The sequence below is a fragment of the Porcisia hertigi genome, chromosome 36 (genome assembly GCF_017918235.1).
Source record: "Porcisia hertigi strain C119 chromosome 36, whole genome shotgun sequence".
In the NCBI taxonomy this organism is placed as follows: Eukaryota; Euglenozoa; class Kinetoplastea; order Trypanosomatida; family Trypanosomatidae; genus Porcisia; species Porcisia hertigi.
The window spans coordinates 1,085,335-1,112,684 of record NC_090595.1 but is presented as its reverse complement, the minus strand read 5'-3'; the positions used below and the strand labels follow the sequence as shown (position 1 = coordinate 1,112,684).

At 57.8% G+C, this 27,350-nt stretch overlaps 6 protein-coding genes across 6 annotated transcripts; all 6 read left to right on the top strand.

Moving 5' to 3' along the window:
- Window positions 1–1,719: 1,719 nt before the first annotated feature.
- JKF63_00260 (uncharacterized protein) lies at window positions 1,720–3,171 on the top strand (the record flags this gene model as incomplete). Its single annotated transcript, XM_067896312.1, has 1 exon — window positions 1,720–3,171. One exon carries the CDS (start codon window positions 1,720–1,722, stop codon window positions 3,169–3,171), a length of 1,452 nt encoding a protein of 483 aa, XP_067752469.1.
- A 2,261-nt stretch (window positions 3,172–5,432) lies between these two features.
- JKF63_00259 (uncharacterized protein) lies at window positions 5,433–7,184 on the top strand (the record flags this gene model as incomplete). Its single annotated transcript, XM_067896311.1, has 1 exon — window positions 5,433–7,184. One exon carries the CDS (start codon window positions 5,433–5,435, stop codon window positions 7,182–7,184), a length of 1,752 nt encoding a protein of 583 aa, XP_067752468.1.
- Window positions 7,185–8,796: 1,612 nt separating this feature from the next.
- On the top strand, window positions 8,797–10,191 carry JKF63_00258 (uncharacterized protein; the record flags this gene model as incomplete). Its single annotated transcript, XM_067896310.1, has 1 exon — window positions 8,797–10,191. The coding sequence occupies one exon, from the start codon at window positions 8,797–8,799 to the stop codon at window positions 10,189–10,191; it is 1,395 nt and encodes a 464-aa protein (XP_067752467.1).
- Window positions 10,192–13,619: 3,428 nt separating this feature from the next.
- Window positions 13,620–16,589, top strand: JKF63_00257 (uncharacterized protein; the record flags this gene model as incomplete). The annotated part of the gene is made up of 1 exon (XM_067896309.1): window positions 13,620–16,589. The coding sequence occupies one exon, from the start codon at window positions 13,620–13,622 to the stop codon at window positions 16,587–16,589; it is 2,970 nt and encodes a 989-aa protein (XP_067752466.1).
- Window positions 16,590–18,938: 2,349 nt separating this feature from the next.
- JKF63_00256 (uncharacterized protein) lies at window positions 18,939–20,486 on the top strand (the record flags this gene model as incomplete). The annotated part of the gene is made up of 1 exon (XM_067896308.1): window positions 18,939–20,486. One exon carries the CDS (start codon window positions 18,939–18,941, stop codon window positions 20,484–20,486), a length of 1,548 nt encoding a protein of 515 aa, XP_067752465.1.
- A 3,958-nt stretch (window positions 20,487–24,444) lies between these two features.
- On the top strand, window positions 24,445–26,583 carry JKF63_00255 (uncharacterized protein; the record flags this gene model as incomplete). The annotated part of the gene is made up of 1 exon (XM_067896307.1): window positions 24,445–26,583. The coding sequence occupies one exon, from the start codon at window positions 24,445–24,447 to the stop codon at window positions 26,581–26,583; it is 2,139 nt and encodes a 712-aa protein (XP_067752464.1).
- Window positions 26,584–27,350: the final 767 nt, after the last annotated feature.

The window sequence follows — 27,350 nt, the reverse complement described above, 5'->3', positions numbered from 1 at the left end:
GCAGCAGCAGCAGCAGCAGCACGGTGTCAGTAAAGCACATATAAATCCGTCCAGGAGGATCTGAGCCCTCTTCGCAATTGCCCCCCCCGCTACAAACAAAACAGATCGCACTAGATCTAGTCGCTACCCGGAATCTACGATCATTTTCGAGTTCTCCAGGGATGTCCCTCTGGACGGATGGGGGAGTTGTGGGGGGGGGGTGCCAAACGACTTGCAAAAAAGAATATGTCGCAATAGAATTGTACTGAAAGGGAGAAGGTTTCTTCCTGTCATCGACATCAACGCAACAGAGCGGCAAGCCGTTGCACTTAGCTCTGAATCTTCATTTTCTCTTGGCGGGAGCATCGGTCTCGTTTACATGTGGGTGGTGACATCTTCTTGCCTTCCGCGTTCGACACAGGTTCTACTTGCAGTGCTGCTAATAGCGCTGAGGTGAAACGGGAAGGGGGGGGGACTACCCTCATCTGATCTCGGCTGGTTGTACTTGAGTCCACGGATGTAACCAGCCGACGGGTTTAGTGAAGACCGTGCATACCCAACGACTAGGGGGGGGGGGTACATTAACGGCACGAGTATACACTGTGAGACATGAGGACTACAAGAATGCGTGGCTCAGCGTTCCTGTGTGTATCAAATACACACAAAAAAAAACAGCAACAGATCAGCAGTACCTTCGTGTTCGCATGAGCTCGACGACTGGATGGTAAGAAGAGCAATCACACACACACACACACACACACACCTCTTCCCTCCCTATGCGATTGTTGAAGTGCGCAGATACGACTCGCGGCGGAGTCTGTTTTCTCGACACTTTTTATCCTCCTTTGTTTTACCTTATCATATGTCTGTCTCTCGCTGGTGAAAAGGACATTGACTGCGGTGGACATATTCCGCTCTTCTTGTCGGACATCCCTTTCTTTCTTTGTCTCCGTTTTCTCTGACTTTGTGTGTTTGAGCGTGTGTGGCCGTGTCCGTGCGCGCGTGTGTGTGTGTATTTTTTTTATGTATTTCCCCTCCCTGTGTGTTTGTCTCGTTTGGCTTGCCGGTACATGTCCACACCGCGCTGCACCCTCCTTTCAACACTACCGCTTTATTTCGCGGTATATATACAAGCGTATACATATATACACACACCACACACACACACATACACACACACAAAGGCAGGCCAACTGAGCACCAGTTCAGAGCGGATACCAAAACACTATCGTACAGGCATCAACTGTGTTTATATATATATATATATATATATATATATCGACTATGCGTCTGTGTATCGTTGCTCATTCCTCTCTTCACCGATATTTGCCCTTCCTTCTCGGGTGTACACGACCCGCGCCTTTCAGCTTACGTGGTAACCGCTGTCTAAAGGCGTTGCAGCGCCCCCTTGGCTGCATCGTTGAGTCGGCTGTCGCTGCCGCCGCTATCCATACTGTTCATGCCCCGGAAACAAAGCTTTGTGATTCGCGACGCCACTCGAGTGTGCCTGTTAGCTCCTCTTGTCTCTCGTTTGTTGCTCCAACACCACGATCGAATTTCTTCCGTACGTTTGTTTTTTCCCCCCTTCCTGGATCCGCCAGTGCTACGCTCACAAACAAGAAATTTTTGTCGATACTACATTCTGGCGTACCTGGAGTGGGCGCTGCACGCAAGACGAGCCCGTTGCCCTTGCACACGCAGTCACGGGTAGTGGTGAATAGCATTGGCGACGGTGGCCGCATGTCCAACTGCCGTCAGCGCTCCTTCAGGGATGCGTTGGAGATTGTGGAGAAGATGACGGGGCAGCGACCACAGAAGCGTCCAGACTCCTTTGAGGTGACGAAGCGCCTCCTTGATCGACTTGGCTTTGCTCCAATTCTCGAGCGGATTCGATTTGTTCACGTAGCCGGCACAAAGGGCAAGGGGACTACCTCAGCGTACACTGCTGCTCTTCTGCAAGCATACGGTTTCAAGGTGGGTCTCTTCACTTCTCCTCACCTCACAGATGTGCGAGAACGGACAGTGGTGGACGGACGGATGCTGGGCGAAGATAGATATGCGCAGTATTTCTTTGAGTTTTTTGACAAATACGATGCTCTACAGTATTCGGCAAGTCAGCTAGACCGCGACATCGCCGCACCATCACGGGCGGGTTTCTTTCGTTTTATGTTTCTTCTCTCGTTGTACATTTTCGAGCAGGAGGGCGTTGAGGTTGCGGTGATGGAAGTTGGCATGGGTGGCCGAATCGACTCCACCAACACAATCCCGTCCGAGGTGAGCATCATCACGGCACTGGGCTTTGACCACACGGAGATATTGGGTGACACCCTCCAGGAGATCACTGGAGAGAAGGCTGGTATCATGAAGCCTGGTGTGGTTTGCTTTGCAGCGCCACAGGTGGATCATCCAGAGACGCGCGCATGGCTGGAGAACCACGCTCGAGAAAATGACACGCCGCTCGTGCTGCTGGATCCGAATGTGCTGCCGATCCGCAGTTGGCCGAAACTCGCCATTGGCGGCACACACGCTGTGGAGGATAGCAAGTTAGCGCTGATGGCGGCGCGACGCATAGCGAACATCCCCCCTATCCTGCCACTGGACGAGGTCGAGAGGAATGTGCTGCAGAACATGACATACGCCGGACGGTCACAGGTCGTGGCTGTCGAGGGTGGCACCGACATCACTTTCTACCTCGACGGCGCCCACACTGTGGAGAGCATATCCCGTGCTACACAGTGGTTCCTGGATTGCAGCGCCACTCACACTGGGGACTCTGCGCCGCGCCGCGTGCTTATCTTCTATACCTCTCGTGATCCGAAGTGCATTCTCAAAGCCTTCATGCCATACGTGTCCCACTTCTGCAAGGTGGTCATTTCCCAAGTGTCAAACCCGCGCATGTCGCCACAGTCTGCTGAGCCAGGTGATATGGAGGGCAGGATGAGGGAATTTAAAGAGAGAATGGTGACGACCACGGAGTGCTGGCGCAATCTTTTCCGCGAGGTGACCTGCCTCCCTTGCGCCCGGCCCTTCTCTGCCCTCGAGGACATCCTTGACCTTGTTTTGCCAGCCGCCAGCGACAACGAGGACGCCTCCAAGCCCGCGGAGGTTTTCGTGTGCGGCTCATTTTTCCTGGTGGGTGATGTTCTGAAGCTTCTCAGGGTGTACGAGGCAGGCGGTCGCCGTCCCGAATAGCGGTCATACATGCGCCTTTGCAATTCATACTCTTTTTTTTCTTCGCTCTGAAAGTTTTTCCCTCGCCCCCCCCCTTGGCTCATTGCACTTCCTTGCTTGCCTGACGCTAGATGGATTGGGGGAGGGAGGGGGGGAGAGGCAGGTGAAGTGCTCCCTGCCTGCCGAAGGCCAGTATCCAAATAAGAAGAGGAGGGTAACATCCTCTGGTTTATATATATATATATCTATATAATTTTGTCAACAACAGCAGTCTTTTCGTGCCAAATTGTTTGTACGCACGGACGTGCGTACGCCTCTCTTTGTCTGTGCATGCAGGGAATGAACTACTGGGGATGGACGGGAGAGGAGAGGGAGCGAGGACACAGCGGGAGTTGTGAGTGACTATGTCTTTGCACCGTGGCGAAGTCGGCCATACCCCTGTAATGGCGGGAGTGGTGGGTTGACCATTTTCCTCGTTTCGTTGTTTGGGTGACGGAATGGGAAGGGGAACGAACCGGTCACTCTTGGGAAAGAGACACGTCGCTATTATTCTTCCACGTGGGAGTGACGGCCTCCCCTGATGACTGGCGGTGGGGACATCTCTGTGTTGTGTCGAGGTCCAGTGTCCCCACTCAGGAGAGGAGCCAGGGAGGCCCTGTCCCTCCCCTCCCCCTTCCCCTTCCCGGCAATGCTGAGCCGCTCATGAGGGGGGTATGGCTAGGTACTTCCAAGGGAGGCACGTCTGCGCGGCACCTCTCTCCGTGATGTCGGTGGCGGTGTCCTGAGCAGCGTTGCAGCGGAGAAACCTGTGACACTGCGCGCATTTGCCCCGCCAACATGGTGTTTCTGCTGTCGACGCGACTGGAAGGCACCTCGCCCGGCCCTGAATCCCGACTGGTGAGGAGCCTGAGCCCCCTCGACGGGTGCGCCACCTGGCGACCGGCGTGGTGGTGGGGCTGCAGCACTGGGGCGGCCTGCGAGGTCGGTGGACGGGCCAGTTTTGAGGAGGGGGGGGTGGGGCTGGCCGAACGTCGTCGTGCAGGGTGGGTGCGTTGAGGGAGGAATTCTTTTTCCCCGCTTCTTTCCGCGCGTGTGCGTCCTCCGCGGATGAGCGGTTATTGCACCTTTTCTCACGCTGGAGAGCACCCCGGCACGGCGGTGTTTCTCGATGCACGGTGGGTGCAAGGACAGCAGTGTGTGTGTGTACTGTGCGAGGGAGTCGCTGTGCTCCGTTTTTCTTCCCCCCTTTCCCTTAGTGCGATTTGCCGCTGTCCTTTGTGAGACATTTGACTCCCCCCCTCTCTGCGTGTATGGGGCGCGCTGAGGGGGGGGGGGAGGGGGGAGGGCAGGTCGCTGTGCGCGTCTGTGCTCGGTCGTCATCTACCGCTTTCTTTCCCATGTGCTTGGATCTCCGTAATCACCGCCCCTTCGTGCGGAGGTGAGGGGGGGCAGGACCACATTTTACCCCCTTCACACCGTCGATGACGTCCGCTTTGAATGGTCAGAGGACGCGGAACCCACGTAGATACCGACATCCGCTCGTTGTCAGGAGGTGCGTAGCATATCCATGACGGTGTGAGTCCTGCAGTGCCTTTGCTACCAGTGGTCGAGGGTCGTGAGGGCGATCGAAAAGTAAAAGAGAAGATGCCTAAGTGTTGTCAGCACAGTCCACCCGGAGTGTTCCCCCGTGGACATGGGGGGTCGAAGAGAGGCTCATCTCTGGCTTTCCATTGCGCACAGGTGGTGGTGGATGTGAAACAATGGTGGTCAGTGGCTGGGCGCTAGAGTGCCGGGGAGATCTTTCTGCTGTATTGGCGCACAAAAAGAAACCTTGGCTGTGTGCCTTTTTCGATTCATGAAGGCCACGGTACTGTTCCCCGCCTCCCTCCCCTCCCCTCCCCTCCCCCTCCCGTGCGGAGTAGGTGTTGCGGCCGACACGCTGACCATGCCACCCAAACGGTCAGTGCGCGCTTGTTGTTTCAAGTCTGTCCCATCGTCCCGGGGATCTCGTCCTCTTCTTCTTCCACCCTAAGAGCCCTCATTTTGTGTTGTTTACTTCGTCCACTTTACACCCCTGATTGGCGCACACCTACACATATCCGGCGGGTGCTCATACGAAAGGCGGTGGATTGAGAGGTGTGCTGCAGAGATAGGTGGAGGTCATTGCAGCTTGTCATCTTTTTTATATATCCCCACGTATCCTGTGAGGTGCCCACGCTCTTCACCCCCTCTCTCCCCCCTCCTCTGTCTGTACATGTATTGCCAGTTACGCTCCTCGGGACATGTTCACGGTTGTACCGACCGCCGCTGTGGCACTGACGGAGGCTGCCCTGTGCTCCCTGGCTGACTCTGCCAAATCCGTCGCGGATGCTTTGCGTCCGCTCTTGGATGCGTCACAATCACCCGTGGACCAGTCGATGCCGCGATACAAGGTTGAGAAGGTTGCGTCCTGCAAAGCCGTGTATTCCGCCTTGCTCCGCAGCGATGGTACGCTGCTGCTGCTCTCCAACCCTGTCATCGACGGTGCCGCCAGGAGTGCACACATCTCTGTGCTGGAGAGCGGCGGAGAGCCGGTTGTCGATGTTGCCGCAGGGGCGTCGCATATTGTGTACTGCACCGTCTCCGGAGCTGTTTACAGCTGCGGCTGCGACAACACGTACGGACAGCTCGGGGACGGCTCTGTGTGGTCGTACGACGGCGCCGCTGACGGTTTCGCGGAGGGCCAGGGTCTTCTCGGCACTAGTGCGCCAGGACTGAGGGCACCCCGGCGTGTTGCTGGATTTGGAGAGGGTGCGCTGGCGGACGGCGCACACGATGGCTCCCTGAGCAGCGGGGACACGGATGCGCTGGTAGGCTGTGGTACGGATTGCCGTGCAGCTATCGGATTGGCGCTCTCACCCTCATCGCTTGCTTCCGGAGCCTCATCGTCAGCTGCGGCCGCCAACGGCAGGTCAGCTTGCGCTCCAGCCGCTTCACGGCGGCGCGTCCCGCCCCCGGGTGACCGGCACATAGCGCAGGTCGCATGCGGGGCGCATCACACACTTTTGCTCACCCGGTCAGGTCACTGCATCTACGCGTGTGGCACTGGTGAGCAGGGCCAGCTCGGCGGCTCGCGCCTGATTCTCGTGCAGCCCACCTTTCGCGCTATTCCGCTGCTGTTCGGGATGGACATAGTGCAGGTGGCTGCCGCAGGCGCACACAGCTTCGTGCTGCTCCGCAGCGGGCTGCTTTATGCATTTGGCGACAACATGTGTGGTCAGATGGGTTTGGGACACACGAAGCGCGTCAGTCGCCCCACTGCTGTGCCACTGACTGGCAGGGAGGATCAGGAAGCATTAGCGGCGCAGGATGACACCGCCGCCACATCGAGGGGCCGCCGTCCGCTGGACGCCAAGGCCTACGCGACTTTGCGGGCACCCTATGGCTCTACGGAAAGCACCTACTACCCGCTGCGGGTGCCGCGCCTGCGAGACGACGAGAGCCGCGACCGCGGCGCAGCGCTCGCCGCGAAAATCGAGGATAGTGGCCCGCACCACGGTTTGGGGGTGCCAGGCTCAAGCATTAGAGTAGTGCGTGTGTACTGCAGTATGACGTGGACGTTGTTGGAGACGACAAGCCCCGGCGTGTGGCTTTCGTGTGGGACCATGCTGACGCGTGGCGTGAGCCAGGCCTGCGTGACCACGGCGGCGGCGGCGCGCGTGGATGGGTGCGATGTGCTGGGCCGGCTGCTTCTGCGAGCCAAAACCGACGCCTATGTGTTTCGGCCTGTTCACTGGGCCGCCACTCTGTCCAGGATGCGAGAGGAGGCCGAGGCAGCCACTCCCGGTCCCGCCGCCCCCCAGGAGAGGGTGGGCGTTGGGCTGCAAGGTTCGAGTGCCGGCCCCTTTGACGGAGCCGAGGAGAGCCCTTCCCACCGGCTGCAGTTGCCGGGTATACCGGCAGCTGATTGCCGCCCGCTGTTGACCATCTCAGGCGGGGAGACTCCCTCTGTGCACCCCCGCTGCCATCACCACATCTGTCTCGGAGAAGCGTAGCCCGAACCACAGCTGCAACAGCGACACCGTTCCGATTCTCTTCCACCCATCCGAGGGAGTAGAGAGACCGACTTCGCACTTTAGTGACACTGTTGTCCGTGCCTACCCGACATCGCTGCTCGTGGCCCCCTTGGGCGCCAACGGTGGCGACGGAGGAGGTGATGGTAGGCCCATTAGCATGCTTATCCAAAGCGGGAGTCCAGCTCTTGCGGCGTTGGAGGTGCGAGCTGGGAGGTCCCCTAGTGTGCAGACGGTTGTAGGAAGACCCGTCCATGCTGGCGGGGGGGAGCTGCTGCCTGCTGGGTCCAGCGGAACCTTTGTTTTGGAGGTGCGCTCCTCTCATGGGGCGGTGATACCGCTGCCATGTTATGTCCTTGTGATGTAGCGTGTCGAGGCTGTCGATGAGGCCCTGCAACCCCACGCTGATCGTTGTGGGGCGAGTGAGCGAGGAGGTGTGGCTGCCAGTGCACGCAGGCGCTTATGTCTGCGTGTAGGGTGCAGCCCTCATACGTGATGTAAACGAACCAGAGGAGCAAAACACATGTATTTCCGTTAACCAGTATTTCGTCATGACTGTCTTGCTCTGTGGGTAGCGGGCAGAAATGGGGATGGGGTTGGCGAGGCCAGCGACGGTGGTGGTGCGGATCATCTTTGTGTCTCGCACCTTTTTTTTTTGAAATTGCTCAGATGGCCCTACGTGTCGCACGCGTGTGTGCACGCCATGCACCAGGCCCCTCGTAGGTCTGGCTCGCCGTAGCTACTGGGGCCCATTACGATACAAATTCGGCACAAACTCATTGGAAAAGTGAGCAGGAATGGTGATGCGGGGCTAGCTTCCTGCAGTGGAGCTTGAAAACGATACGGCTGGGTGTGCCGCTGTTTACAGGATATGCGAAGAGGCTGCAGGAGGGGTGTGATTGCTGTCTCCGCACTACGCCGCATACGTCACTTGAGTGCCCCGAACGCAAAGTCGCGGCGTTGTGTGTTGTTGCCTCTCAGGGGTGAGGGTGTGCGTTATGCAGCGCGCACGTCCGCTTCTAGCGCAAAAGTTCGAGGAAAGACGAAGTGTCACAGGGGCGCGCGGCGTCGGCTTCTCGTCGCACCGCGTTCCCCCGTCCCTGTACTCCGTAGTGGTGCAGAGGCGTGAAGGGAAGGGCGGTGGACATCGCCTTCTTTTCTCAGCCGCGCACGTGTGAGCCCGGCTCTGCGTTTCTCTGCTTTCTTTGGTTACCACGGTCATGCTCCCCTCCCCCCTCTCCACCGCATTTCGCTGCGCTGCTCGCCATAACTCCGGTCCCATTTTCCCGTTCTCTGTCGTCGCGCACGTCATACGCACACCCACACGCGCACACGCCAACAACGTACCAACTCACGCCGTATGCCTCTGTACACGTCGAACGGCATCAGGCTCTCTCTGCTTGCCTGCCCGCCGAAAACAACAGCACCAGCAGCAACCGTAACCGTTTCCCCTCCTCCCTCCCTCCCTCCCCTCCTCCCGTTCCGTCCCCCCCTTTTTCACCGGTATTTAGCCAGCCACCGTAGAGGGCCAGGTACGTGCAGCCTCGTCTGAGCACCTGCCTCAAGTTTTGCCTACTCGCTACTGGAGTTATCCATGATGGTTCGTGTTGGCCGAGTCGGTATGGCCGCTGCATTGGCGGCGGTGCTGATTGCATGCGTCATCTCCGCGGCAGAGCCAGGAAACCTGAAGGTGCTTCAGGTGCAGGTGCTGCATCGTCACGGTGCCCGCTCCGGCCTGGCGCGCATCAACCCTGAGATGGTTTGCACCGAGTCCCCGTGCGGGTACCTCTCGTGGGCGGGATTTGAAATGATGCTGAAGGTTGGTGGCTTTCTGCGCAATCGATACAATAGCGATTCATCCGTGGTGAGCTCGCCGATGTTCGAATCGCCGAACTACAACCTGGATGTGTCATACAGCCGCTCCACTGACGTTCTACGTACTCTGCAGAGCGCCGAAGCTTTCTTGCGCGGCTTCTTTCCAAACATGAGCAGCTTATATCCTGCTATCCATACGGTGCTGCACTCGACGGATGTGCTGCTAAACACCAACATGCAACCGTGGCTAAGAATGTTTTACTCATACAATAAGCCGTTGATACGCGCTGTGTGCAACCCTCTAACGGATGAGCTCTTCCCTGACTGGAAAGTGCTCACAAAGATTGGCGCCGAGATCTACCAGGAGGAATTCTGCAGCGACTACGAGACTCGCTCCGAATGCGCGCACACGCTTTTTGACATTGCTGCCGCAAAGAGGGCCGTGGGTGACTTACACAAGTACCAGCTGCTGGAGGCGAACTTTGAGAAGTTGAGGAGCATAACACATGCCTTGTTTGACTACGAGTTCCACTACAACCATAGCGATCCGCTCATGCTTAATCAGGGCGGCCGCGGCCAGCAGTTCGTGCAGCAGGTAGTCACGAACATGGAGGGTGTGATGGCGGGCTCAAACAGCTACAAGCTGATGCACTACAGCGCTCATGACACTACTCTGAGCCCAGTGTGGGGTACGCTCGGTGACCGGACCCCGCATGGTATGCTGCCGCCTTTTGCCCAGGTGCTCGTTGCGGAGCTGATGCAGAACACGATGACTGGTGCGTACTACGTTCGCATCCTGCGCGGTCACCCTGGTCAGAGCCCCGACACAAACTTCGAGTTTGCCTGGGACCCGTCGTGGCAGATGCAGTGCATCGATGACCTCGGTACCACCTACAAGGCGAAGGAGAATATTTGCCTCTTTGATGACTTCAAGCGCTTCGTGAAATGGTCCGAGCCTGCGGACGAGCGTGGCTACTGCTACCTCGATCAGGCCACCATGGACATCATCAACTGCCCCACAGAGACGGTCGTCTCTGGCACCCCCTCTACTGTTCTGGTCCCCAGAACGTGCCAGCTCTACCGCTCTGCGTGTCCTCAATTTGCGTGTGAGAGCGGTTCCACCCTCAACACTCTGAACTTGCGGTGTGCCCCCGGGGCAGCTGCCCGGGGCTGAACGTGGATGGGGAATCGGGGGCGCAGCGCCTCAGCACCGGCGCTGTTGTGGGTGTGTCACTGGCGACATTCTGCGTTGGTGTTATCCTCGCCGTGGCAGCCAGTGTCACAGTGTGCATGTGGAGAAGACGCCTCAAGTCCACGCCGTGTGCGGACGTGGGACCGGAGCTGTCAGAGCGCGACCAGGACAGAGCTAAGAGAGAGCCGCCAGCAGTCCAGTCCAGTCTATACTGATTGCGTAGGTGGGCGGAGCATGCCTAGCAATATGTAGCTGATTCGGCAGCGGCTGGGGGAGAGCCTCTTGTGAGCGAGCCCATGAGTGTTTTCCACTGCGCCTCTGCAGCCTCAGCCGTGTGTGTGCGCGGTGCTCGATATGTATTTTTCTAAATGATTATTCCGAGGTGAAAGGTCTCATTCGACTAGTATAGCTCTCTGACCTCTGGGGTATGCACACATGTATATATATATAAATGTGTGTGTGTGTGTGTGTGTGGGGCAGAGGAGCTCATGTGCAGCGGGTGAGTGTCAAGGGTTGGCGTACACGATTTCTCCTCTTGCTGTCGTGCGCTATACCCATTTCGCGCTCCTTGAAGTAACTATATTTTTGTGTTGTTTCGTGGATTTTAAGCCGACTGCAGCCCCCCTTCCCCTCCTCCATCACTCTCATCTCCACTGTTCCCTCCTCTGACGTGGTCGTCATTTTGTTTGCTATCAGAGGCGCGTATTCGTGGGCGCAGACGGAGAGGGGAAAATAGGGCGAGTGAGGTGTGTGTGCCCAACTCGCAGTGTAATGCGGACCAGTGCTCTCGTGTGCTTTCCTCTAAACAGGTGTGAGGTCTGCGTGTGTAAGCGCACCCGATGTGCGTTCATAGACAGTCGCTCATAATTTCTGCACGGCATTGGACATTCGAAGGGATTCCCGGGTGATGGTGAACCGAGAGGGGTTTAATGGAATGCACTCTCGGTGCCACTGCGTTCTCGGGTGCTATGAAGAAGAAATGTGGAGACATTCGTGTCGCCGGCCTATGTGCGCGCGCGACAGACACTTCTTTGATGTACCCCTGTATATCAGTATTGCTGTTTCCTTCTCTGTTTCTCGTGCTTTTTCCCTACCACCCCCTTCATTTCCATCTCCCCCCCTCCCCGTCGTACTGCCGAGGCAGATTCGTTGAACCATCGTTGTTTTTTCCTTTTACTGTTTGTTGAAGTCTTTTGTCATAGATTTTTTGTCCTTTGATCCGTTCCGTAGTGGCTGCATCTCCCACCCCCCATCCACCCACCCACCGTGTTGCGGCCGTCGGAGGGAACTCCCTGTAGCGGAGTTTGGGGGGGGAGGAGAAGGAAGGAAACACAGCGCGGAGAAGGAAATTCTAAACCACGCAATAGTCAAGTTGACGACATCGTTTAAATTATTGTGTATCGGTTCGACTGCCCAGACATACTCTCATACCAGCCCATGATTTCTCATGCACCGAGGACGTAAACTGGAAAGCAGGAGACCTTTCAGATTTTCCAGTATAACGAGGGTGCTGTATTCTTTTTTACCGCCCCTGACTGATTTTTTTTCAGACACATCTGTATTCCAATTTGTTTGTTCACCAGGATGTTCATGTGTCGTTGTTTTTTTTTTCTGTTGATCTTCCGAGTACACCCCCCTTCTGTTCTCGATTGTGTGTCTCAACGCGACTATAATGCGCAGCGGCACGACGACGTATGTGGGTGAGGGCCTCATAAGAAAAAGAGCGACTTCTCTCACTTCAATACCCACTGTCTCATTTATTTCCTCCGAGTTTGTTCCCTCAATGTATTTGGCTCCTCTCACCGTTCCCCCCTTTTTTTTAGCAGTTTCTCGTCTCTGATTGGAGTTATCGCATCTCTTTCTTCATCGCCCCCTCTCCACCCCCAACACACACACACCCACACACCCTCCTCAAAGGATGTGTTATCTGTGTGACTCAGGTTTGTGTGTGTGTGTGCGAGTTGGAGCGCATGTGTGTCTTTTTTTTCCTTGTTCCCTTTACCTCTACTTTGTGCTGTGCTTTACTTTTTCTCCTCCCTACCTTCTGTGCAGATTGCACCGAAGAGCAAAGGGGGGAGGGGCAAGAGAGAGCTTGAAGATTAAATTGTTGTTCAGCGAAGCCTCCCTCCGCTCTCTTCCTTCCCCATCAGGGGAGCCGAGATGAGGGTAACTGGTCAAATGAGAAAACAGGCTCGCTGACAAAAAGAGAGAACCACAGGTCACGCCATCGCGAGCACACTATTCCGTTACCCTCTCTCTTCGGTCCGTCTGTCCGTGCATTGTTCTACAACGTATGTGCGTCCTTGTCGATCCGCTACACAAACCGCTTTCATGCGTTGTCTTTTCCTCAAATCGCTGCTCCGCCCCTAATTATGCGCCCTCCCCCTCCCTGACTACAGTGCTTGCTCACGCACACGTGCCCAAGGGACAAGGAAAGGACAGGTGGGCAAGAGTTCAGGCTGCTCTTCCTCCTCTCGTGTCTCTGGTCACTGCTTTGCATGTGTCTAGAGGGACCAGAGAGTGGGAGCGGGGCAATGTGGCGAGGGAGGAGAGCGAGTATGGCGTGGTGCCCCTCCGGACGAGTCAGCATAAGAAGCGTGAGGGAATCGTGTATCGCGTCTGTGCCGTGTTGTTTTTTCCGCGTCCGCTGTGTTTCTCTTGCGCAAAGGCGTTTTCTTTTTTTTTCTCTTCCCGCCGTTCTCGGCTGTGTGGCCCGGTGGGGGAGGGGAGGGCCCGAGAAACATCGCAATCGAAGATGGACATTCAGCGGGGGGTGGGGGGGGGAGCAGATAGACGCACAGGACGGGTGACGGCGCCCTGCGGTTGCGAATACGTTTTGCGTGGTACCCCGACCGCTCTGTGGCCGAGGGAGAAGGCACTGTCACTCTCCCCCTCCTCCTCTTGGATCCCCGTCCTTGGTGTGGGTCCGTTGATATTCAAGCAGGCCAGGGGTGGTTGTGGTGGCGAGGGCTGCGTGGCAGTGTCCGAGCTACTGCTGGCCCCCTCCCTTTTTTTACCATTGCGCGTGTGTGCGCTGGCGATGTTGTCACCCTAGTCACAGCAGAGCCCTTTCTTGCCACCAGGCGGCACCCTCGCTGTTATCAAGCCGAATTTCCAAATCTCCCACGCACCAGGAAAAAAAAGAAGGGTGTGCATGCGGAAACTCTTCTGTTCCCCCCCCCCCTCCAACACACACACACACACAGCACTCATATCCCTCCTCCTCGTGTCTCCCACTTCTTTCTTCTTTCGGTGCCCACGCCCACCACCCTCTCCCTTCGCTACATTCTCCTTCGTGTTTCATCCCGTATGGGTCGCATATCTCACGGCTCTCCGCCCGTCATTGGCGAGTGAGAGAGAATCAGAGGCTACCCGAGGAGGAAAGAGAGCGTGCGCCCGTGACTCCGCTGATGAACGTGTGCGTCTACGGCCTGTCCAGCGAAATGCTGGAGGGCTTCTTTGTGCGAGAGTGCACTCGAAGCGCACAGCCGCTGCTGGCCTCTTCCGCCTCGGAGCTGCGCTTTGGTCTGGTGGCCGCGGCGGAAAGTATGGGGGCGTGGGGCTTGGCCTGGCCTTTGGGACTCGAGCGGTGCGATTGCCAGTGTACTCCATGCGTACACGCTCCCAACCACGCATGTCTTTCCCACTGCTGCGGGGATGGGGGGCGGTCTGCCGTGGAGCATTATGTGGCCCAGGTGCGGTTGACGTGTGAGGAGGTGAGTCGGTTGCACACTCAGCATCTCGGTGCAGAGGGCCTCTCGATGCCGTGCCGGCTGGTGATTCTGGAGGAGGCGCTTTTCCGAGCACCATGCACCCCGAAGTCACGCATCTGTGCCACCCCTGGAACGGTGATTGCCGGGGTTGATCAGCGGTACAGCCAGCCCTCCTCTCTCTGTATCAGGCCATTCGAGTCCTCAGCAGACACTGCCACCGTATGCGACGGCGAGGCACCACAATGGTCGGCGGTGATGGATGTGCGCCAGCGCCAGAGCCACAGTTCCCGCGACGCGGAGAACAGCAACCAATCGAGCCGTAGTGAGGGTGGTGACGCTGCGACCGCATGCGTCTGTTTCGGCTCCACCAGTGAGCAGTTCGCTCTACTGTACAACTTGCCTGCGCTGCCGCCACGCCCCGTATTCCCGGTGCTCGCGACGGCGCCGCCCGGCACAGGTACTGCAGTATCTCATGCGGGCACCTTCGTCAGCGTTGGCTCGAGAGGCGATGGAGCTCCAGTTTTCTGTGGGAGTGATCCTGACGGCGGCGAAGGTGTAGCCGATGGCACACCAGGCCCGTTGCTTTCTCTCACTTTCTATGCCAACGACCCTAGCCAACCCTTTGACCAGGCTGCGTGGCAGTCGGAGCTGACGTCGCATGTGAGCGAGGTGTTGCGCCGGCGCCTGCGTGAGACCGCTGACGGGACACCGTCGACCACCCTCTGCCACGTTACTGACGTGCGGCCGATTCCGGTAGAGGGCAGCAGCTGGTGCTTCTCTCATCTCCCCATGCCTGTGGTGTTGGGGCGGCAGATGCGGGATGTGCGGTTAAAGCATGGTACTGCTGTTGCGACAAGCAATGGTGACCAGGTTGGATACCGCACCGCGAGCCACCCAGAGCCTTCCGCATTGTCGGTGTCTACGGTGAACTCCCCTCACACTGGTTGTTGTAAGGCGCAGCAGGAGAGTTTGGGACACTCGGCACGTGGCGAGGCTCCACAGCGCTTTACTAGTTTCTCAGCCAAGGGCTGGTGCGTGCGACCGCTGCAGACGATCCAGCCTGTGTTACCGCAGACAGGCGATGTGGACGGCACTGGAGGCGCGCCGCTCGTGGCGGCGCGTACACAGCACGCGTGGACGTGCCTCCTCAATCTTCGCGAGCTGAAGAATTTCGGGATCGAGGTCACCGTCAGGGTCCCGTACGTCGTGGACGGCGCCGTGCTTTCTCTCCAGGGCAGCACTGTGCTTTTCTCCGGCATGCTGCAGTCCACCACAAGCGGCACCATACTCCTGCCAGTTCACTGCACTGCCCCTGCGGGTGCGCCGGAGGGCGTCACATCGCTGTGGGCGAAGCTGTACGTGCAGTACCTGCTGGTGTCTCCGTTGGAGGTGTATGGTCAGCGTGGTCCGCTGGAGATCGTACGGTCATTGGAGACGTTTGCATCGCTGACTGTGCCTACTTTGATTGGGCACCGCGGATTGGGCAAGACGTACACGCGCTCTCCCCCCGTCTGCGGAGGCGCGCCGCTTATTATCAAGTGCAGCGAAAACAGCATTCCATCATTTCAAGCAGCGCACGCCCGCCGGTGCGATATGATTGAGTTTGACGTCATGCTTTCTGCGGACCGCGTGCCTGTCGTGATCCACGACCCAGTGGTTGAACTGATGGTGCGGAAGCGAGGGGGCATGCGTGCGTCTCAGGGGCAGGCCGAGTACACACCCGTGCGTGCCGCAGTGCACAAGTTGAGCTACACGCAGCTGCGTGACCTGTACGTGCAGTGCTGCAAGACCCTTGGCCGTTCGTCCCCCGCGAAGGACCTGTTGATACACCACTGGGAGAGTCTTCTATGGTGGGCGCGCAATCGTCAGTCCAAGCTGCTGACGGACTCCTCATCATCGTCGTCGCCAAGCGGCGTAGGCGGTTGCAGCTCGGCACAGTCCATCGATAGCGCGCTGATGCGGGTGGACTTCCCTAACGGTGTGCCATTGCTCCGGGAAGTGCTGGAGCAGACACCGCCGTCTCTGCGCTTCAACATAGAGGTGAAGTATCCTTTCCAACCGGACTGGGACTCGAACCTTTTTCTGCAGAGCGATGCCTTCGAGGTGAACACGTTTGTGGATGCCATCCTGAATGTCGTCTTCCAGTTTGGCGGCGAGCGGGAGATCATCTTCAGCAGCTTTGACCCCAACGTGTGTCTTGTGCTGTCCCTGAAGCAGAGTCGCTATGCCGTTCTGTTCCTCAGCGATACGAAGGAGCTTCGCGACTTGAAGGACTACCGCTCCTTCTACGTGGAGGGTGCCATTCAGTTCGCTGCTGCTCATCACCTTGCGGGTGTTTCGATAAACGCCGAGACGCTGCTGTCACCGGAGGACGAGGCAGTACTGCCACATATTCCTGAGGCGCCGCTGCATGGATCGGCCGAGCGCGGTCCTGTGACGGCAGAGCTTTTCCGCGCCGATGACTCGCAGCACGCAACGCCCACAGTGCCGCCATCCTTCGGCGCTTATGGACGCGCCATGGTCGCCGAGATGCACCACCGACAGCTAAAGGTGTGGACATGGGGCGACAAGAACAGCCACCTCTACTTTGCCTACACGCAGGTGGCCAAGATGCAGGTTGACGGAGTGATTGGGGATCGAATGCCCGTGTTTCCCTCCGCAAGCTGAGACTGTCACGCGCTCAGTTCACGTGGCTGGTGCTGAGTCTTTAGTGTGCCCTGCCTCTTCCTCCCCCCTCTAAAGCCACCCGGGCAGCATAATCCCTCTCTGAGCGGAGTGGTCGGGCGTTATCTGGGGAGCGATCATCGGCCGAGCCCTTCCTCAACTACTACCCGCTTCATATTCTTACGCCGGAGACACCCATGTGCATTTCTCATCTCGAGGAACGCTCAGCGAGGCGCCCGCAGCTTCTCCCCCTCCTTCTGTGTCTCTGTCTCTCTGAGATGGGCTGAGAGGCCACTGCTTTCTCCTTTGTGTTCTCTGCAGCGCGCTCCCGCTGTTCCCCTCGGCGTCTTTCGGTTGGTGTACGGTGGCAGATACCGCATGTGCGTTCTGCCTTGTCCGCGCCTGGCATGTTTGCGCGTGCCGGCACGGGCGTGTTATTACGGTGACGCCTCACCTGAGGCGCACACTTTTTGTCGACTTGAGCACATGGACAGGGAAGGGTGATTGGTGAATGTTTTCTTATTTAGAGTTTCCTGTGGTATGTGCCCAGTCCAGCTTTGTGTATTTGCTCGACGTTAACGCAATTGTTCGCGTCCACTCATTCGTTGTAAAAAAAGGGTGTGGGGTGGGGGGGGGGAGGGAGCCGCAACACCCGCACGCACCTGGAGAAGGGCACAGAGTAGTAACGACGGGAAGAGGGCACTCCGACACGGAGGAACAAACAGGTGAATAGAGGAGTACGACTGAATGCCCACCTCATGGGTGACGCTCATGGCACGCGTGTGGGTGTGTGAGAGCAAGACTGCCTCCACAATGGCTATTGGCGTGCATTCTCATGGCTCGCTCTCACCACGGAATCAGCATGATTCCTTGCATAAGTTCCTTCTGATGCGATCCTCCACCAGGTAGCTCGTTGTCACACACAAAAAGTTCGTGACATGAATAAAGGAGGGCAGTGGTCGGTCGGGGGAAGAAGACGATACGATTGTCCGTCAAAGCACCCCTCCCTCCGGCCATGCTGGCGAAGTTCTTGGCCAACGATCTCTTGCACCTGACGTCATTTCGTGTTTTTTTTTCTCCGCTTGTCTCACATTTCAAGGAGCTGAATCCGTGTAGGCGCTTGATTCATCTTCCACCACCCACCACGCTGACTATTCAGCACGACAGGGGGTCCCTGGGTGGCAGAGGGTGTTGGGGGATACTCACGTCTGCCTATTCGTGCAAAATGTTACCCAAGGGCGCCTGGAGCACCGCGTCATTCTTATCGAAAGCTTTTCCAACGCTACAAGGTGGCAACATGGCGCGTGGATGGGTTTCAGATGGGTATGCTCGTCCATGGAAGGGGGGAGGCTCACCACTGAGGAAGGGTTTGGGCGTGGATGTGTTGTAGCGCATCGTGCGTAACGTTTTGACTTTACGCACTTTCTTTTTTTTTATTATTATTATCGCCTCCTCCTCCAAATAGTTGTGACGCCAACTCTTTTAGTTTTTTTTTGTCAAGGGATATATTGATGACTTTCGCCGTTGTTTAGTGTGACCGCTCTGCGTGTGAGGGGTGGTAGTGAAGAGTTGAAAACAATCAAACATATGTGTAATGGGTGGGTGGGTGAGTGGGTGGGGTACACGTCAATAATACGTATAGACGCGTGTGCCAAAGTGCCTGTGTTTCTTTGTGTCTGTTTCTGTATGTATGAAGGCGTGCGTTGGCGATTCATTCACGCACCTTCTCGTTGTGTGCCTACCTGGGCGGTGCTGGACGCTTTGCTATTTCCAGGGTGACGCATTCAGACCTCCCTCCCCCCACCCCCAGCGTGAATCGCATCGATCTGCGCAGCGTGCTTTCGCTTCTTTTCCCTCCACCTTTCCTCCGCACATTGTCACGCTTTCCTTCTCCCCCCTCCCCCCAAACCTTTGCATCGGCAAGTACACGCGAGCACTACAAAGTCTCTCGTGTGACACTGCCACTTTCAGGAGGACTCGAGAAGCGCATTGTTTTGTCTTTTTATTCCCACTGGCACCTCGATCTCCGCTAGCGGACATCTCCCCCCATTCCCGCATCTTTTACTCCGTTGGTTTCCTCTCCCACCTCTCTTATACACAAGCGCGTGCACACGTCCGCTCTCTGTCCTCCTTCGACCCACGCAGAGCTGCAGGATCGTATTGTCTCGCTCGCCATTTCATTTTTTTTGTTCCAGCTACTGTTGTCTTATTGGCCCTGCTCCACTGTTTGTGGTGTGTGAGCGTCTGTGTGCGTCTCCCTCCTTGCCCCTTCGACCGATTGCACCGAATATCAGACTTCTCTCCGAGACAAGGCTTCTTCTTTCCCGCACCCCCTCCCTCTGGTTGGTCATCATGCTGAGACGCAGCGCCTTTCTGTACTGGTGCGCAGTGGCAATGGCAATGACGGCCTGCGCAGCTGTGGTGTCGGCGACACCGGTGTTCAAGGTGGAGTTGGTGCAGGTGGTGCACCGCCACGGGGCCCGCACTCCGATCGTCAGCTTCAACGAAACACTCATTTGCGGCACCGAGTTCCCGTGCGGGCATCTTAACCACGAGGGCCAGACGATGCTAGTGAACTTGGGCAAGTACCTGCGCCACCGCTACATGGAGGACCCCGCGGTTGTGCGGGAGCCGTACTTCCCGTACGACTTTTACAACGTATCTATCTCGCATACGCGCTCGACAGATGTACCGCGCACGCTGCAGAGCGCCAGCGCGCTCCTAAGGGGTCTCTTCCCGAACATGTCTGCTTTCTTTCCCGTGATCCACACAGTGGCCATGGAGCAGGATGTGTTGCTGCACAGCTCCATGGTGCCGATGCTTCGCGCTCGTTACGGATACGCCGAGCAGGAGCTGCGGAGCCGGTGCGACCCGGTGTTGGATAGAAAGATTTCGTTTGATCAGCTGCAGGCGGTCGCGTCGGAGGTGCACTTGCAGGGATTCTGCGCCAACTACACGCTGCGCTCACGTTGCGCGGAGCGCCTTTGCGATGTTGGGCAATCGTACGAGTCAACTGGCCAGCTGACCAGTTTCCCGCTGCTTGGTCAGCATCTGGATGACTTGTGTGCTGTGACTGCGACGATCTCGCACTTCCTCTTCGCCTACAACGCCAGCAACTCTGTCCACCGGAGCCAAGGTGCGCCGTACTACCACTTGTCGAGCCTTTTGGTGAGCAACATGCGTGCGCACCAGCGTCGCACGACGGCGCCATCGTACAAGCTTTACCAGTACAGCGCGCACGACAGCACTATCGCACCTCTGGCGTCTTCGCTCGGTGACAACTCGATGGAAGCGATGCTCCCACCCTTCGGCACAGCGTTCATCATGGAGTTGCTGTCGCGGACGGACTCGCAAACAGCGTTGTCGTCGTCCTTCCACGTGCGGCTGGTGCGTGGTCACTCTGGCAAGTCATCCGCGAGCAACTTCACCTTCGCATTGGGCGACTTCAAAATGCGCTGCCAGGACGCGGCGGGCAAGACATACATCGCGGAGGACAACATCTGTCCCTTTGCCGATTTTGAGCGCTTCATCAACTCCACCGCGCCGACTAGTCCGATGGGCACGTGCTACATCGACCCTGGACTGCTGGATCGCATGAACTGCCCGGCCGACGCCGTCAGCGACAACCGCAGCTTGTCCGAGGACTGCCTCTTCTACCGAAAATACTGTAGCAAGTATGCGTGCGGCACCGGTCACCTCCTGGACGCGATCGACTATGGCTGCCACCGCATACCGTCAACCACCTCACAGCCTGCATCCCCACCCATGTCCAGCGGTGGCATTGCTGCTCTGAGCATTGCACTCTTCATGGCTGGGGGACTGGCGAGCGTGGGCCGCATGCGTGTGTGGAAGCGCTACAGGAGTACACAGCGAGCCAAAGATGTGACGCTCTTGGCTTGACAGCCTGTCGGCTTTTGCTGCCATGTGTTTTGTTTGCTTGTTTGTATCACTTATCTTTTTTTTTCTCCTCAAAAGAGAGAAGCCTATCTTTTCCCTTGGGCATTCGCGAGGATAACTACTCCCCCATTTAGGGGTGCATTGGCAAGAGAAGATGCCTATGCCACGCACTACGCATGAGCATGCGCATGCGCAAGTGCTCACCGGTGAACGTTCTCGAACATGTTTCGTTTTTTTCCCGGAGACTCTTTTCTCCCTAGAAGGTGCATTGTGCCACGTGTTTGCAGCGGATTGTTGCGTTTGCTCGTCTGCTATGATTTTCCCTTCTCCCGAACATGACCGGTACGTCCATTCCTTCCTGGGGTTGTTTATATATATATAACCCCCTCCCTACAGTGTTCAGCGATTCCCCAGCTGTTGTGTGTACACAGGGTCCGTTCTTGCGCATGGGAAAAATGGGAAAATCCAAAGGGAAGCATACCGGCCGGCTGGAGACGGATGCGATTGGGGGGGGGGACCGGACGTGCGTGATCACGTGGTAATACACGGGGAGGCAGAGGAAAAGTGACGGCATTCGTGGGGGTGGGGGGCTTGCTGACGCGACGTGGCTTTTTGTCGCCTGCCTACGCGCACACGTGGGAGTGCGCATGAAGAAGAAAACACTACAGCCCAATTCGCTTGCTTCTGTTAGCCACAGTTGTCGCCATAGGGAAATACGTAGTTCATGACAAAGGCATGTCATGGTAGGGTAGAGGGCTGCAAGCCCCCGTGACTCCTGCCTGCCCCCTTCCCTCCCCCCCTGTGTGTCAAATTCCTGCTGTTGGAGGACGCATCAGTGGCTGTTCACACATTGTCGGGCTTACAAACTTGTAAGTAGCAGCCGTTAATGGAAAGTCTTTTTTTTCTTGAGCACCGAGCAGAGGCACTAAATGCAGTTTCACGATTCACAGGAATTCCTTTTCACCTGCATGCCATCTCTTTTGCGTCTGACCCCCCCAACCCTCTCCGTTTTGCAGACAACATGCCAGCGAAACCAAATGAGGCCTATCCACTCCCACCTTGGATGTTTGTCAGGCTCTGTGAATTTCCATGGTTTTGTCACACGAAGTGCAGGGAAACAGGAAGTTCGTGAAGGAGCACCGTCGTGAGGGGTGCTGTCTGTGTCCATCTCCCCTTTTGTGCATTTATATCTCAATGGAGATGTGCGGGGGTGGGCGGCCTTCTGCCCTGGGAGGCGGTCTCACCCTGTTTTTTTTCTCCACTTTCTCGTTCGATTAACTCTCTTGTGGAGTGCCGCGCACGTTGGGAAAGTCTGCTCTTGCCGCTTTGAAGTTATGATGCTCTTTTTTGTTTCATGTATTTCGTTTTGTCCTCGTCTTTTTTTTTTACCGCCTCCGGTGTTCGGGTCACGGCGCCTGCAGCACATGCATATATCGTTTTCCCTTCCCTACCTGGTGGACTCGAGTGGAGTATATACGTTTGCGGTGCTCTGTCCTGCGGGGGTTGATCAGCGTTGGCTTTTTTCCGAAGTTTTATTCCCCCCTTTTTGGTGCACTTGTAATTCGTTTTCACCCCTTGGTGGGAGTGGCACTGTTTGCGTGCTGCATAGGCTATAAGCAGGGCAGCCCGCCCCTTTCTCTGACGACACGGATTTTGGACACTCTCAGACCTTGCCAGCAGGGATCATCGCGAGCTCTTGTTGCCTGCCTTGTTATGGTCTGGTCTAACAGAAGTGAAATGTCTGTTACTGGCGTGCCGCCCCGCGCATGGCGTAGTGCCTTCGCTCAATCGGCTAGGTCGCAGAGGGAGGAGTGCGTATGAGCATGATGATTGCGCTGCAGAACGCTTTGTTTTGTGCTACTTATTGCTTTGCAGAGTAAGGTCTTTTTACTGGCATCCCACCTTCCTGGTTCACTGACTGTGGCCAGGCCAGTGGGAGGTTGGGGGCAGTGGTGCCGCAGAGAGAAGTTGGGGTCCTGCGCGGGGTGGGTAAATGGAAGGTGCGCCTGCGTCGGAAAGGGCATCGCTGGAGAACGAACCGCAGAGGACTATCAGAGAGCGCACGTCACTTCTCTTCCAATCCCCTCCCACCTAGCAGAGGGGGGAAAGGGAGAAGTGATTTACGCGCGTTTCCACGTTGTTCCCTGGTGTCGTTGTACTCCAAAATCGTTATCTGCCCGGCTTTGTTTGCGATGTTTGCTCCTCCTCCTCCTCCTCCCCCCCTCGCAGGTCGTTTTTTCCCCTACTGCCTGCTTCTTCTTGCCGTACGCACTGCCTGATGACTGGCGGTGGGGACATCTCTGTGTTGTGTCGAGGTCCAGTGTCCCCACTCAGGAGAGGAGCCAGGGAGGCCCTGTCCCTCCCCTCCCCCTTCTCCTCCCCGGCCATGCTGAGCCGCTCATGAGGGGGGTATGGCTAGGTACTTCCAAGGGAGGCACGTCTGCGCGGCACCTCTCTCCGTGATGTCGGTGGCGGTGTCCTGGGCAGCGTTGCAGCGGAGAAACCTGTGACACTGCGCGCATTTGCCCCGCCAACATGGTGTTTCTGCTGTCGACGCGACTGGAGGGCACCTCGCCCGGCCCTGAATCCCGACTGGTGAGGAGCCTGAGCCCCCTCGACGGGTGCGCCACCTGGCGACCGGCGTGGTGGTGGGGCTGCAGCACTGGGGCGGCCTGCGAGGTCGGTGGACGGGCCAGTTTTGAGGAGGGGGGGGTGGGGCTGGCCGAACGTCGTCGTGCAGGGTGGGTGCGTTGAGGGAGGAATTCTTTTTCCCCGCTTCTTTCCGCGCGTGTGCGTCCTCCGCGGATGAGCGGTTATTGCACCTTTTCTCACGCTGGAGAGCACCCCGGCACGGCGGTGTTTCTCGATGCACGGTGGGTGCAAGGACAGCAGTGTGTGTGTGTACTGTGCGAGGGAGTCGCTGTGCTCCGTTTTTCTTCCCCCCTCCCCCTTAGTGCGATTTGCCGCTGTCCTTTGTGAGACATTTGACCCCCCCCCTCCCTGCGTGTATGGGGCGCGCTGAGGGGGGAGGGCAGGTCGCTGTGCTCGGTCGTCATCTACCGCTTTCTTTCCCATGTGCTTGGATCTCCGTAATCACCGCCCCTTCGTGCGGAGGTGAGGGGGGGCAGGACCACATTTTACCCCCTTCACACCGTCGATGACGTCCGCTTTGAATGGTCAGAGGACGCGGAACCCACGTAGATACCGACATCCGCTCGTTGTCAGGAGGTGCGTAGCATATCCATGACGGTGTGAGTCCTGCAGTGCCTTTGCTACCAGTGGTCGAGGGTCGTGAGGGCGATCGAAAAGTAAAAGAGAAGACGCCTAAGTGTTGTCAGCACAGTCCACCCGGAGTGTTCCCCCGTGGACATGGGGGGTCGAAGAGAGGCTCATCTCTGGCTTTCCATTGCGCACAGGTGGTGGTGGATGTGAAACAATGGTGGTCAGTGGCTGGGCGCTAGAGTGCCGGGGAGATCTTTCTGCTGTATTGGCGCACAAAAAGAAACCTTGGCTGTGTGCCTTTTTCGATTCATGAAGGCCACGGTACTGTTCCCCGCCTCCCTCCCCCTCCCCCTCCCCCTCCCCCTCCCGTGCGGAGTAGGTGTTGCGGCCGACACGCTGACCATGCCACCCAAACGGTCAGTGCGCGCTTGTTGTTTCAAGTCTGTCCCATCGTCCCGGGGATCTCGTCCTCTTCTTCTTCCACCCTAAGAGCCCTCATTTTGTGTTGTTTACTTCGTCCACTTTACACCCCTGATTGGCGCACACCTACACATATCCGGCGGGTGCTCATACGAAAGGCGGTGGATTGAGAGGTGTGCTGCAGAGATAGGTGGAGGTCATTGCAGCTTGTCATCTTTTTTATATATCCCCACGTATCCTGTGAGGTGCCCACGCTCTTCACCCCCTCTCTCCCCCCTCCTCTGTCTGTACATGTATTGCCAGTTACGCTCCTCGGGACATGTTCACGGTTGTACCGACCGCCGCTGTGGCACTGACGGAGGCTGCCCTGTGCTCCCTGGCTGACTCTGCCAAATCCGTCGCGGATGCTTTGCGTCCGCTCTTGGATGCGTCACAATCACCCGTGGACCAGTCGATGCCGCGATACAAGGTTGAGAAGGTTGCGTCCTGCAAAGCCGTGTATTCCGCCTTGCTCCGCAGCGATGGTACGCTGCTGCTGCTCTCCAACCCTGTCATCGACGGTGCCGCCAGGAGTGCACACATCTCTGTGCTGGAGAGCGGCGGAGAGCCGGTTGTCGATGTTGCCGCAGGGGCGTCGCATATTGTGTACTGCACCGTCTCCGGAGCTGTTTACAGCTGCGGCTGCGACAACACGTACGGACAGCTCGGGGACGGCTCTGTGTGGTCGTACGACGGCGCCGCTGACGGTTTCGCGGAGGGCCAGGGTCTTCTCGGCACTAGTGCGCCAGGACTGAGGGCACCCCGGCGTGTTGCTGGATTTGGAGAGGGTGCGCTGGCGGACGGCGCACACGATGGCTCCCTGAGCAGCGGGGACACGGATGCGCTGGTAGGCTGTGGTACGGATTGCCGTGCAGCTATCGGATTGGCGCTCTCACCCTCATCGCTTGCTTCCGGAGCCTCATCGTCAGCTGCGGCCGCCAACGGCAGGTCAGCTTGCGCTCCAGCCGCTTCACGGCGGCGCGTCCCGCCCCCGGGTGACCGGCACATAGCGCAGGTCGCATGCGGGGCGCATCACACACTTTTGCTCACCCGGTCAGGTCACTGCATCTACGCGTGTGGCACTGGTGAGCAGGGCCAGCTCGGCGGCTCGCGCCTGATTCTCGTGCAGCCCACCTTTCGCGCTATTCCGCTGCTGTTCGGGATGGACATAGTGCAGGTGGCTGCCGCAGGCGCACACAGCTTCGTGCTGCTCCGCAGCGGGCTGCTTTATGCATTTGGCGACAACATGTGTGGTCAGATGGGTCTGGGACACACGAAGCGCGTCAGTCGCCCCACTGCTGTGCCACTGACTGGCAGAGAGGATCAGGAAGCATTAGCGGCGCAGGATGACACCGCCGCCACATCGAGGGGCCGCCGTCCGCTGGACGCCAAGGCCTACGCGACTTTGCGGGCACCCTATGGCTCTACGGAAAGCACCTACTACCCGCTGCGGGTGCCGCGCCTGCGAGACGACGAGAGCCGCGACCGCGGCGCAGCGCTCGCCGCGAAAATCGAGGATAGTGGCCCGCACCACGGTTTGGGGGTGCCAGGTTCAAGCATTAGAGTAGTGCGTGTGTACTGCAGTATGACGTGGACGTTGTTGGAGACGACAAGCCCCGGCGTGTGGCTTTCGTGTGGGACCATGCTGACGCGTGGCGTGAGCCAGGCCTGCGTGACCACGGCGGCGGCGGCGCGCGTGGATGGGTGCGATGTGCTGGGCCGGCTGCTTCTGCGAGCCAAAACCGACGCCTATGTGTTTCGGCCTGTTCACTGGGCCGCCACTCTGTCCAGGATGCGAGAGGAGGCCGAGGCAGCCACTCCCGGTCCCGCCGCCCCCCAGGAGAGGGTGGGCGTTGGGCTGCAAGGTTCGAGTGCCGGCCCCTTTGACGGAGCCGAGGAGAGCCCTTCCCACCGGCTGCAGTTGCCGGGTATACCGGCAGCTGATTGCCGCCCGCTGTTGACCATCTCAGGCGGGGGAGACTCCCCTCTGTGCACCCCCGCTGCCATCACCACATCTGTCTCGGAGAAGCGTAGCCCGAACCACAGCTGCAACAGCGACACCGTTCCGATTCTCTTCCACCCATCCGAGGGAGTAGAGAGACCGACTTCGCACTTTAGTGACACTGTTGTCCGTGCCTACCCGACATCGCTGCTCGTGGCCCCCTTGGGCGCCAACGGTGGCGACGGAGGAGGTGATGGTAGGCCCATTAGCATGCTTATCCAAAGCGGGAGTCCAGCTCTTGCGGCGTTGGAGGTGCGAGGTGGGAGGTCCCCTAGTGTGCAGACGGTTGTAGGAAGACCCGTCCATGCTGGCGGGGGGGAGCTGCTGCCTGCTGGGTCCAGCGGAACCTTTGTTTTGGAGGTGCGCTCCTCTCATGGGGCGGTGATACCGCTGCCATGTTATGTCCTTGTGATGTAGCGTGTCGAGGCTGTCGATGAGGCCCTGCAACCCCACGCTGATCGTTGTGGGGCGAGTGAGCGAGGAGGTGTGGCTGCCAGTGCACGCAGGCGCTTATGTCTGCGTGTAGGGTGCAGCCCTCATACGTGATGTAAACGAACCAGAGGAGCAAAACACATGTATTTCCGTTAACCAGTATTTCGTCATGACTGTCTTGCTCTGTGGGTAGCGGGCAGAAATGGGGATGGGGTTGGCGAGGCCAGCGACGGTGGTGGTGCGGATCATCTTTGTGTCTCGCACCTTTTTTTTTTGAAATTGCTCAGATGGCCCTACGTGTCGCACGCGTGTGTGCACGCCATGCACCAGGCCCCTCGTAGGTCTGGCTCGCCGTAGCTACTGGGGCCCATTACGATACAAATTCGGCACAAACTCATTGGAAAAGTGAGCAGGAATGGTGATGCGGGGCTAGCTTCCTGCAGTGGAGCTTGAAAACGATACGGCTGGGTGTGCCGCTGTTTACAGGATATGCGAAGAGGCTGCAGGAGGGGTGTGATTGCTGTCTCCGCACTACGCCGCATACGTCACTTGAGTGCCCCGAACGCAAAGTCGCGGCGTTGTGTGTTGTTGCCTCTCAGGGGTGAGGGTGTGCGTTATGCAGCGCGCACGTCCGCTTCTAGCGCAACGGTTCGAGGAAAGACGAAGTGTCACAGGGGCGCGCGGCGTCGGCTTCTCGTCGCACCGCGTTCCCCCGTCCCTGTACTCCGTAGTGGTGCAGAGGCGTGAAGGGA